This window comes from Scomber scombrus, chromosome 1 (assembly GCF_963691925.1).
Source record: "Scomber scombrus chromosome 1, fScoSco1.1, whole genome shotgun sequence".
In the NCBI taxonomy this organism is placed as follows: Eukaryota; Metazoa; Chordata; class Actinopteri; order Scombriformes; family Scombridae; genus Scomber; species Scomber scombrus.
Window position 1 is genome coordinate 7613024 of NC_084970.1, and position 12150 is coordinate 7625173.

General features: G+C 38.9%; 1 protein-coding gene across 3 annotated transcripts in view; it reads left to right on the forward strand.

Moving 5' to 3' along the window:
- Positions 1-2017: 2017 nt before the first annotated feature.
- mctp2b (multiple C2 domains, transmembrane 2b) overlaps positions 2018-12150 on the forward strand; it is a 38257-nt gene continuing 28124 nt past the window's right edge. For 2 of the 3 annotated variants that reach the window (XM_062419901.1, XM_062419881.1), the window contains exons 1-2: positions 2018-2177; positions 10259-10823. In XM_062419901.1, coding sequence (XP_062275885.1) covers positions 10305-10823 — 519 coding nt within the window. In that variant the 5' untranslated portion in view covers positions 2018-2177; positions 10259-10304. Of the gene's footprint in view, positions 2178-2230; positions 2301-10258; positions 10824-12150 lie in introns of those variants that run through there. The other variant, XM_062419886.1, reaches the window with a different exon arrangement.

Consider the following 12150-nt stretch of genomic DNA (forward strand, 5'->3'; position numbering starts at 1 on the left):
ATGCAAGAATGAGACAAGACTTTCTCAAGAGCAGAAATACAGTTTCCTGTTAAGAAGCAGTTTGGCTGTTGAAATGACAGGAAGTGCCAACATTGATATTATCAGTAGAACTGTACTGGATGATGGAATTATGGCCATTAGACTGCTATAATAGCCTGTTGTAATGAGACAGGAACTACACAGTCTTCTGAGGATGTACTCTGTAATACAACTGTGTGTGTAAAACAGGCCTGCCTTAAACTATATGATGGAGAAGTAGAACTGGTATTGACTTACCATAACCCATAAAGAGGTGAAAAGATATGAATGAAGTGAAGGAAGTTGAGGAGTCCCAGTAGGCAGTTGTTTGATGTGAGAGGTTTAATATGTAACAGCTCTGGTTGGTAGAATGAGGACTGATACTCGCTGCCACGTAAATGAGGATCCATGTGGGTAAAGATGATTTGTGGAGGTTATCTCATGTTAGTTATGAATTAGGACATTTGGTCAATTACTTAAATAGTAAAATAAACTAAATCAAGGTTAATTTGTTGATTTGATAATGTTGTCTGATTTAGTCACAGTTGTTGAAGGTAATGTGGCTGTAAACAACCTGTGTCGATAAAATCAACAAAATACATTAATCTAACATTGCTTAATCTGAAGTCGGTAGTAACGGAGAGGATATATTCATTTGAGGAAGAGAGGAGAAAGCAGATTATAGGAGTTTAGACAGAGAAAAGCAGATGGGCAAAGGGCTCACTGAGTGCTCTATGAGGTGGAGAATTGGACTGATTAAATAGACGAAGGTTAATGGGAAGGGTAAGAGCAAACAGCTGTTGAGAAAAGGGTTAAGTTGATGCGACTCCTCTGGAAATTAGTCTAGCAAAGGAGTTCAATTTCATTAATTCTTTTATACTCATGGTGGACACATTAGAAGGACAAATTAATTTATGATTCAGCTTAACTTGGTCATTATTATTAATCTGAATAACCACAGAATAGATTTGCATGATTACACGATTTGTTTAAAAATGATGCTCTATTATGTGGAGCCCTATCTAATAGATTGCTGCTGCTCGAGGTGACTTCAGATAAAAGTGCAACACAAGTTTGCCTTTAAAGGGCAACTGTACCTCTCACAAAACTTTTTGGTTGTGTGAAATACCTATAAGGCAAGCGGTTTTCCATCTAAACTGAAATGAAATCAGAAGAGAAAAGAGAAAACAAACAGCAAACAAACACTGAATTAGTGAGAGGAATGAAATGACTAAAAAAACAACATATGGGTTTGATTTTTTGTGAGATTTGGCAAAGATGCATGTAGCTGCAATTTTGAACAAATGAGGTCTGTAGAGGTCTGTAAAACATACAATAGGGTCAATGAAAAAAAAAATCCATGTTTTATGTTGTCATGGCCTAAAAGACGTAGGAAAGGCAAAAAAAAAAAAAAAGTTTAATAGTACTTTCTTGGTGTGACCTACAGAGGGTTAAGTAAATATAGCTGGTTACACTTGTACACTCTTAATAAATAGGATTTTAAATGCAGGATTTTAACTTGAACTTTAACTTAAAACCTTATAACGTGTAACGTGATTAGTTTCACCTGAAAAGTTTCACTATCACGTTATAAGTGAAACTCATATTTGAATGAAGAAACGTTGTGCGGAGAAATGAGAGAAATATTGCTCATTTCACGATTTGCTGAAGTTGAGACAAGGCGAGATTCTGTTGTTATTGAGCACAGTAAATAAATATGCTTACACGGTGAAGGATTTTAAAATGCACGGGGCTGTATACAGAGGGTCACTCATTCATCCTGCTGTATATAGAAGAATGAATGACTCTAATCCTCTGCTTATACGTTTTATGTTATAACCTGAAAATAATCACGCTATAACGTGATAATGAAGCTTTTTTTCCCCTGGCGTTTCCGTGGAATACAGATCTATTTTGTCCCCAAACACAGTGTAACAGCTGCGGCGGGACTTTAATAGTGAAAGCTTTACTCCAGTAGTGGCTGTGTGTTTAGCGTCGATTGACGTCTGACGCTCAGATGAAGAGGAGGAGGAGGAAGTCTGTCCGAGAGCCGCTCAGTCTCTCCTGTGGTCGTCTGTCTAACTGCAGCTCTCAGCAGGAATGAGGTGAATGAGATTCAGGCGTGGTTTCGATCTTCCTAGCACCGGTGGAAAAACAAGGTAAAAGTTCAAACATTATTTATTGTCGAGGTGTAGAAGGAGCAAGTTTTAAAGTTACACCTGTGGAGGTCTTTGAGGTGGGGCTGCACAGGTGAGCTGCCTTCCGTTTCCGCTGGTGGACAGGTGAGAAGTAACGACTGCTCCTGTTTAACTTGTTATTAACTCATTGGGAGAAAAAAAAACACGAATGCTGCTAACATCTGTGTGGAAGGAGGCTGAGACCAAACTCGGTTCAAATATTTGGCAATTTAAAGGATGTTTTACACATATTGTTGTCTGTAACACGATTTAAAACAGTTTCCATGTCGATAAGTTTGTCCATACCGAATTAATGAGTCAGCTCGATATTAATATTAGTCACACTACACTTTTCATATACGTGTAGTCGGTTCTTGGACGCCAACAGATGCTTGCTGGACTTGAATTTCTGGATTTTATCATCTGTGTCTGAATGTATGCTACATGCCGAACAAAGCTCCTATCGACTCACTTCATGTTCTGATACACAATATTGGAATACAACTTTTACAACAGTTAGGATACTAAAATTTGCAGTTTTTTAAATGGAGTTTGGTGTGGTGTTTTCTTACAAAAAAGGGGGTCACCTCTGTAGTAAGAAGCCTTTTCATGGACAGTAATCTCTCTGCTGTAGTCATGTATGAGGAAATCTTAAAATAAGCTGTGTTGCTCTCCAACTCTTTATTGAATGTTGAAACTTTGGGGTCTTATAAGAGTTTTCCCCCAAAGACATTCCAGCTTGTTAACATCAATAAGCAAATACTCTGCATCTACTGATAGGGCAGATTTTTCTCTCGTGCACGACTTTTTTCTTTTTTGATGGCACGCTCTGTGCACTGAGCTTGCCCCATATGAAAGAGAGGGAACCACAGACAAGTACAACAGTTTCAGGAAATAGCTTCTTGTCTTGTTCTGACAAGACGGAGCTTTGATGCAATCGTTCAGTGCAGCCCACTGACTGAGAAGAACACAGAAAAGCTACAAAAAGGCTGCAGATCAGATATTCAAATAGCTTTCTTTTAACACTCTTTAATATGATAAGACAGATGTGACTATCCAGCATGTTCTTGCATGATATATCTGCTGTCAACATGAACATTCACCCTTTTATGATTTATCCATGTTGGACAGAGGAAATCAGTGCTTGTTCATCATCCAGGTCTCCCAAATGAAAGTGCTTTCATTTTTAACAAGGGATTAACCCAGTATCATTTTAAAACTATCATCTGCTTTTTTTTCAGGCATTTTGAAAAGTCAGTGTCTTTGTGTTCTTTTGTTGTTGTTTTTTCAAATGGTGGTGACCTGATGTAAAAAATACAGTATGTGCAGCTACAGTTAATGGTACATGTGTCAGTCTAAACACAGACTGAGGCTTTTACATTAACATTATTCTGACTGTGATGTAACTCAACTGTCCGTTCAAAGACTTTCCTCTTTTGCAAATTAATGAAAAGGAGAAAAAACATAACGAGAAGTCAAACTTTCCCTAATGCATTTATTAGCACTAATAAAACAGGCATTTAACATATATTAGCACAGTGATTATAGCCTAGTATATGCCTTGTTATCTTAGCCATACAGAATTTCAGTTCAGTTTGCAGCACTTTTATAGTCTTCTCTTTTCTTCTTATTCTGGTTTTACCCTTTCTTTTTTTAAATCCATCTTAATGTGTGTCTGATATCATCTTATATCAGTTAGATTCCTGTCAGTCACCCTGAGGAATAATATTTGCTTGTTTTCTTTTTAATACATCACAGATGTCCCTTTCTTCTGTTTTCTTTCAGTCCTTGATGCTGAGCGTTCCCTTCACCCCTTCACCCCTTCAAATCCACTACAAATTTCCTCATCTACTCGTTTTTCAATATGAATCTCTCTTTTAAAATCTTCTCTTTTCAGGTTAATCACAGCACTCATCACTGGCCTTTCAGTATCGATTCTTACATTATCTTCGCTTCATGTTTGTTTTAACCTGTCACCTTTGCCCTCTGCCCAACTTGTCGCACAGAATACGGTTGATTGAAGAGTTGAAGTTTGTTTTACCTCACTGGAGGCCTCTTTACGTCAGAGAGTTAGATAAATCACTCAAATGTGATGCAAGTGAGGTTAGTGGATTCATGGTCAAGGTTGTATGCAGGAAGGATGAGCGTCCACAGGATCTCCTTGAGCTGTCAAGTGCTGCAGCCTTCACTTCTCTGCTGCATGGGCCGGCAGCGTGAGCATACTCTAAAAAAGCGGGAAAGGTCAATGGATGTAATATAAGTTGCCATTAAACTTATTTCATGTGTTCTCCTCATTGGTTTGACTGCACCTTCTGTAGCCAGCAGCAGTCTGTGTGTTTATGTGAAGTCCTTTTAGGCCAGGTGAAGTCAAGTGAACGTAAAGACCCACTCATCTGCGGTTGTTTATCTCAGTGACATGATTACACCAAGGCCTCGTTTGGAAGCAATGGACTGTAACTGAAATCTCTATGAACCGAAACTAATACTACACACTTTACACCTTAACTCATTTCATAGTCAAATCGAGTGTTCAGTGACATGGCGTCAGTGGTCCACGCGGTACTTATAATTGCGACGCTCCCTGTAAATCATTGTGGCTATCATAATGGTTGTGGACAGCACTGTTATGGTTATTGGGGGATAATCAAAGTTAATAATTAACACTCAGGGTCTTTGTTTAGAAGCTGCAGCCTGCAACACAAAGAGCACAGTGAACGTCCAGCCAGGAACGACAGCTTTTACAACAATGACTCTCAACCTTATTTTGCTCTATAATGCAGATATTATATAAAACTGACTAAACAGCACGCCCTCATCACTGTTTAATGTTAACCCCTCTATTATTGGCTGCTTATAATGTTGTTGATCCTTAAATATAAGTGCGTTGTGAAGGTGTTTCATCCCCCAACAATAAAATGCAGTCACTAGAGAGAGGGATGCAGGCTGTTGCCTTTATGCAGTCATGCAGGTTCACTGGTTTGTCTGCTGTTACCAGTCCATCAGTAATAGTCAACATTCCAGTTTCCTGTTTAGACCTGAACTACAGCACTGACTGCTGCTCTCTCTGCATGGCCTGGTCACTGTGTAATAGGGTGATTTCATGTAAGCCTGTCGTGAATTTAATTCCTATAATTAAAAAGTTTATATATTCAATATTCTCTTATAATCTCTTTCAGTGATTAAAAGTGAGATTTTTTAAATAAATAAAAAAGCTTTAACAACAACTTTTTGCTCCAGACCTCACATCTCAACAGATCCGTCTCATGTACTGTTTGAGCTCCCAGTTGCCCTCGTCCCTGCCTAAATTTTCTCTTCTACCATTTTATCGTGTTAACTATCAAAAGTTAAGCAAGTTTCCTGTCTTGCGTTTTTGGCGACATGTTGTCACTTCATGAAGATTGTGAGAGTGTTCATTAACAGTGGCGACTTCACTCTTCCATCAGACAGAGAACAACATTAACATAAATTCAGAGTCATGTTCCCCTCCACCAATATCCTCATTTTGGCTCTGCGCTTGAGCTCAGTCAGCTCCTAATGGAGATATCTAGATTTTTCAAGCCGCTAAATATTCCACTGTGTTCACCAGTTACTCGCCATCTGCGGTTAGGTGGTCAGCTGGTAGCGTACAGCTGATTTTGAGAGATAATTTCTCTGACAAACTGCTGCCAGCTGCTCTACTGAAAATGATGCTGTGCAAACATGTGACAGTGAATAAAAAAGCTCTGCAGAGCTGAGAGGAACTGCAGATTCAGGTGATAATTCTGTGAGGTGGAGCGATCCTTTTCACCCTACACATACAGTTTGATTTCATTTGATCCATTGGTAGTATCAGAAATGAGCAAGTAGCAGCCAGCAGTGTTACAATCATCTGTGACTCAAATTGAAACTGACTCATTTTCCAGCAATGATATCAGATAAAAAACAGATTATGATAGATAGATGATAATCACGATGAAAACTCTCACCAAGTGGTTTTAAAGTTTAGTTCATTCAAACCTAAACACTGCAGATGAACATGATCTATTCCATTTAACATCAGTTATGGACAGATTCAGTATTGTCTAGTTTAATTTTATGGTCTATAAAATATCAGACAACGGCAAAACAAATGTCCATGACAGCTTCCTAGAGCAGTAAGTGATGTCTTTAAATGTCTTGTTATGTCTGACAGTTCAAAACCCCTAAATATGACATTTACTATAATAAAAGTATTAATAAAAGCAGAATGTTCTCACTTTTGAGAACCTGGAGCCATTACATGTTTGCTGTTTCTTCTTTGAAAAACACGACTTAAATGATTAATAAGTGACCAAAATAGCTGATGATTCATTTTCTTTCAGTTAACTAATCAGTGCAGTTTTATGTTCATCACTCCAGCCAGATCTGCAGGCAGTCTGATGATCAGTGGCCATCGCCATTTTTTGCTCTGCCTGCTGTCTCACTTTCTCTCTCCAACTATTCCAGTGATCCATCTAATCCTTATATTTGGGTCAGGCCAGAGAACGCTGCAACTAGGCTACAGATATCTGAGTCACTAGTTTACCCGTTTTTTCTCCAGACTAGACACACAGATGAGTAGTTGTAGACTTGGAAGTGCATACACAGCGGCGCATTGGATGAGTTCATGTAAAAATAAAAAAAATCACCACACGTCCTGTCATGTTGTCGGTGAAACAACAGGATTGCCCCGTCGCCACCGTTTCTATCGAGGTGCCTTTTTTTTTCAATTTCGCTCATTAACGTCTGTCATCATCTCTGTGGGTGTGTAAACCTTGATTCTTGTCTCGTTCTTTCAGCTTTCACCCTCCTCCACCTCCTTCCCCTTCCCCTTCCCCTTCCCTCCCCCACCAGTCTTCCTCCACTTCCCCTTACCAGCTGATAACACGGCAGGTCATCAGTCGCAGTTAATGACAACACAAAGTATGAAGCCGGTAAGAGGCTTATGGGCCTTGTTGCTTTTTTCCAAATCAGGTTTTGTCAGCAGCAGAAGCAGCAGCAGCAGCTATTTGTGTTGCACAGATAGTTTATAGACATGACAGCTTAAAGCTTCTCTGACTGCTTTCTCCTGCTGCTGTTTGCTCATTTCATTTATACAGGTCTTGTTTTACAGAGACAGAGTGAACCAATGATAGATGACTCGGCTAAAAAAAAAAACACACACACACCCTCACACAAAGCCTCAAGAACAAGCCATTACAACACCGTGGTGACAAACAGCAGAACACATGCACAGTGTAATGCAAAGCAGTTAAATGGTACTACCTAAAATACTTCCTTTGTCACACTCGGTCACGGAGGTGTGGATTCAAATGTATGCTAATTATTTGCATTTACAAATTCCAGGTTGATAGCTTGTACTTTTTATTTTTTACTGGATTTATTTTTATCCACGACACTCACGGATACAAAGTGTTTGCCGGCTGAGGCAGCTTTTAAATTGAAAGATTTTAACAGAGTCCGTATGCTTCTCATATCTGTTGTAATTTGGTTGTGTTGCTCACATCCTGTCCTCAGTGATACATGATGAAGAGGAAGAATGTTGCTTTTTCTTCTTCTAAATGTTTAATCGTTTTGCAAGCAGTGCAACTTTTGGCTCCACTGAGCAATAAGTCAGCATGGAGCGCAGTAGAAAGCGTGAATGTAAATCCCTTTTTAATAGACTGTACATGAGCAGCAGCGTTCTTGTATGATTCATCCCATTCAGAGCTGCCTTCAGTTTCTGCATAATTACAGTTGATCTTATAATTATAACCTATGAGTACTGCACATACAGTACTTGCACTACATGCTCAGCTTGTTGTTTTAAGGTGTTTAGATTGTTATGGTTGTTGTGGTTGGTGTCATTTCATTTATGTTGATTGTGGGTGAGGCAGGTGTAGTGGCCTGTCTGCGTATTGGTCTGCACAATACAATACATGATATCTGAGCTGCTCTCAGTATTGAAGGGAAAGTATTTGATGAGGCGACAAACAAAAGCTTTTAGAGTCACGTGAACAATGCAGCTGTTTGCTCTAAAGATATTATGGATTTGTAGATTATATTGTGTTTGTGTTGCTTGCTAAGTGCTGTATTTGTTATTTAATGACGCTCCATCAGGACTGGATAAAAACATACGTTGGATTCATTAAAATAAATAATAATTATGTGACTTACTCTGTACTCTTGATACAACAGTATGTGCATCTGCATATAACTCTAAATAATATGCATGGCCCTATGTCTTACTTATTTTGAACATGTTAAAGGTGCAGTGTGTAGGGTTTAGTTACATCTATAGGTGAGGTTGCAGATTGCAGCCAAATGAATACTCCACCCATTCCAAATATGAAGGACAAACTACAGTGACTGCGAAACTTGGAAAAGGTCCTCTCTAGAGCCAGTCTTTGGTGTGTCCGTTCTGGGCTACTGTAGAAACATGTCTTTGAAACATGGCGGCCTCTGTGGAAGAGGACCCGCTCCCTATGTGGATATAAAGAGCTCATTTTAAGGTAATGAAAACACAACATTTTTTTTCTTTCAGGTGATTATACACTAACTAGACAAACTTACAAATATTATATTTCATTTCTGCCATGTCTGTTCCAGTAGACACCATTAAATTCTACACAATGCACCTTTAAAATCACAAAATAAAATATAGAACCCTCTAAAAAAGACCATCCTTTAGCCTCCATGTTGCACAGTATAATGTGTGTCATGACAGGCAAAAAGCTAAAAAACAGACCGGGAATTTAAAATTGTGTTTGAAAAGACAGCAATTTGTAGTCATTTTTCTGTGTACTTTTACCAAGAGCTGTTTTCTTCAATGAAAACATGTTGACTTGTCACAGTGGTAAAAACACAGTGTAAATAATCCAATGAATCACATTTAGCAGTCAAAATATCAGCTACAGTATACGAGAGATATAAGATTCATGATTCAAGATTTATTGCCATGTCGACATAGTCGATTGGAATTTGTTTCATTGGGTCCCACAAATACACCAACATTCACTCTCAGCATTCCAAGAGTGCATAAATAAGATAAATAAAAATAGAAAAGAGTAAAATAAATAGAACATAGAAAAACAGTACTAAGGCACCTGCTGAGGGAGAGCAGCAGCAAAAGTAAAAAGTCAGTTACAATGTTTATTTTTAAATAATTTTACATATCTATATAAACAAAAGTTGTAAAGATCTGTTCGATAAGACATCTGACAGAAGAATGGTTTATTCATTTATGATTGTCTTGTAAAATGTGTTAATTATTACCCTCCACCAGGATGCTGTACATCAAGCTTTGCTACAGATTTCCTGTTTACCTTCTCTTTCTTTATCATACACTATCTACTGTACTGTAAATGTACAGTAATGACTGACATTAATGTAGACATCTCTGTACCTGGATTGAGAAAAGGTGATGACTGCTCAGCTGTGTCACAGTGTTTTCTGTAAACACACGATAGCTGATGTCAGAGTAAAACTCGCCACCGAATAATATTTAGTAAGGGTGATATCAGTTACACATTCAGCAACCATTAAGTCACTTTTGAGCCGTTTTACCCCCCCTACCTCTCAAGCCTTTCTCCATAACTACTTTTGTTGGATGATATATTGTCTCAGAAATAATCGCGATAAAAAATATTATTGTCGTTTGAAGATCATTTTATAACATATAGCCAATGTAACATGAATAGCCTCTTAGCTGCTAATGTGAAGTGTGGCAATATTGAGGTCAAAAAAATGGATCGAGGTCCACGAATCATACGATAAGTCCATATAGACATGATGGTGTTGATAATTACGTAATTGTACAATAAGTCGATAATGTAATTATGTGACAGGCTGCCCCTACCCCCAACCTTGTATTATGAATGTAAATCTTTTATTCCCGTGTGAATACAGTCATCTTTTCTAAAGGCTGTAATTTGATGGCTGCTCATGACTAAATTAAGTTTCATTGCATGTTTTTAAGAATTCATGCTGTTAATTACTGAGTGAATGTCTGGACTTGTAAGAACATGAGACAAAAAATGGACGAAACATTAGTCATAATTCTTTTCATGTGTGTCTTTTAACTACAGCAGTGATGTCCCAGTGTTAAGCACGTACTGAACCCCCCCTCCCATCATGGACTCCAAAAAGCCGGGCATGCTTCGGCATCTCCGCCAGAAGATGCTGCCAAAACTCTTGAGGGGCAAGACAAACACAAGCAAGGCGGGCGTCCATATGGAACACATCCTGGACCAGCGGATGAGCTCCTCCGTCCCTGACATCAGGCAGGAATGCTTGCGAATCCCCTCCGGCTCGGTGCACCAGCAGTACAACACTCCCAGCTACAGCAACCCTTCCACACCTCTTCTCAGGCCTGCTAGAGGATTGGGAGGAAGTGGGAGTGGCCTGAAGATGGGAGTAGCAGGTGGAGCAGCTGGGAGGAGTGAACTGACATTAAATGTGCCAGCAGATTGTACAGACTGGGCTTCCTCCCAGGAATCTTTCAGCAGCTTCTGTCAGGAGGAGCAGGGTTCTCCAGAGTCAATCTACAGACCTGCTAGAGGCATGGAGCCTGAGGAGCTGGACCTGCCAGAGATGATGACCGTCTACAGCCCAGACGTTCCCTCTTTGGAGGTCTCCCAGGACAGCTCACAGGTAAAGAAGCTACATGTTATTAAGTATTGTATCAAAGTTTAAAAAATGCAGATCAGTTGTCAAATAGTGTAAGCAAAGCTCTTTAGATGATGTAAAGGTTTCAACTGCTTGAGCTGCATTACTCAGAGAGATATACTGGATATCTTATTTCATATTGATGTTAATAGTAGGAATGGTAACAGTGAGTGTGACAGTAGAATGAGCCTGTACAGTAGTGCATGTTGCATTCCTGTTACATGGGAAATCAGATAACGTGTTTAAAATGAAGTGGGTGGTTTGTTGTCCATTGGCGGGTGTCATGTGTCGGGTGTCAGGTGTATTTGCACACGACGTACAAAGTGCACTTGGAGGAACTGGACAAAGCTGAAATCGGAGGTTCTTCCAAAATCAATAGTCTCCTGGGTAAACTGTGGCTGTGTTTGTCTTTACGCTGCCAAGTCAGGTGATTTAATGGCTCGCGCCTTCCAAACAATGTGATACTTTCAGCGATGACAAGGATGTGGATTTCAGCGTGTGTGCCGAACTGGCGTGGTCACATTTAGGCGCTCCTTGCACCTTACTCTTGATTGAATTGATCTTTTAGTTTTAAATATAAGAGTTGATATCAATCACAAATCATTAGGAACTTTAAAAGTCCCTTCAAGGCAACTTTTAGGACCAACATTTCCAAGATGATTGTGTGGTGACCCTTCAGCTTTGAGATGTAAAATCATTGACTATGAACAGGTCAGGTGTTGACAGGGTCCCTGCATGGTCTACAAACCAACTAATTTTGTTCCAGAAGTTTTGGCATGTACAGAGAGAAGCCTTTCTCCTGTCCAAATATGTATTTAAATCTTACTTCATACCAGAAATTAACCTTAAAAAAACATGAAGATTCTGCAAACAGTTTTTTTTCCGTTTGTTGATAATTGAAAAAAAATAATTAAAAATCCACAAATGAACATTGAAAGTGACATTGAAAATATGTTTTACAGTGGGCTGTGATGTTATCTTTGACAAATACACATTCAAAACAAGTGCACATACTGTAGCGCTGTCTCACCTTAAGAATATATTTGATTTGTGCATACCTGTATACATTTACAAAAACAAGCATCTATCACAACATTGTTTTATTAGATTTTACAAGAAATGTCTTGAAATGAAAACAGCAGCTCTTGAAACACTTTGTTTATTTCTAATATTAGTATTTTACCTGCTTGTTGTACCTTTTGGAATGTCAGCCTGCAATGATTGATTATAATGTTGCTTTGTAACAAAACGTAGCTTCCACTTTACATTTGACTGATTTCTGGATTTCTGGATCACATTTCTCTTATCTGTA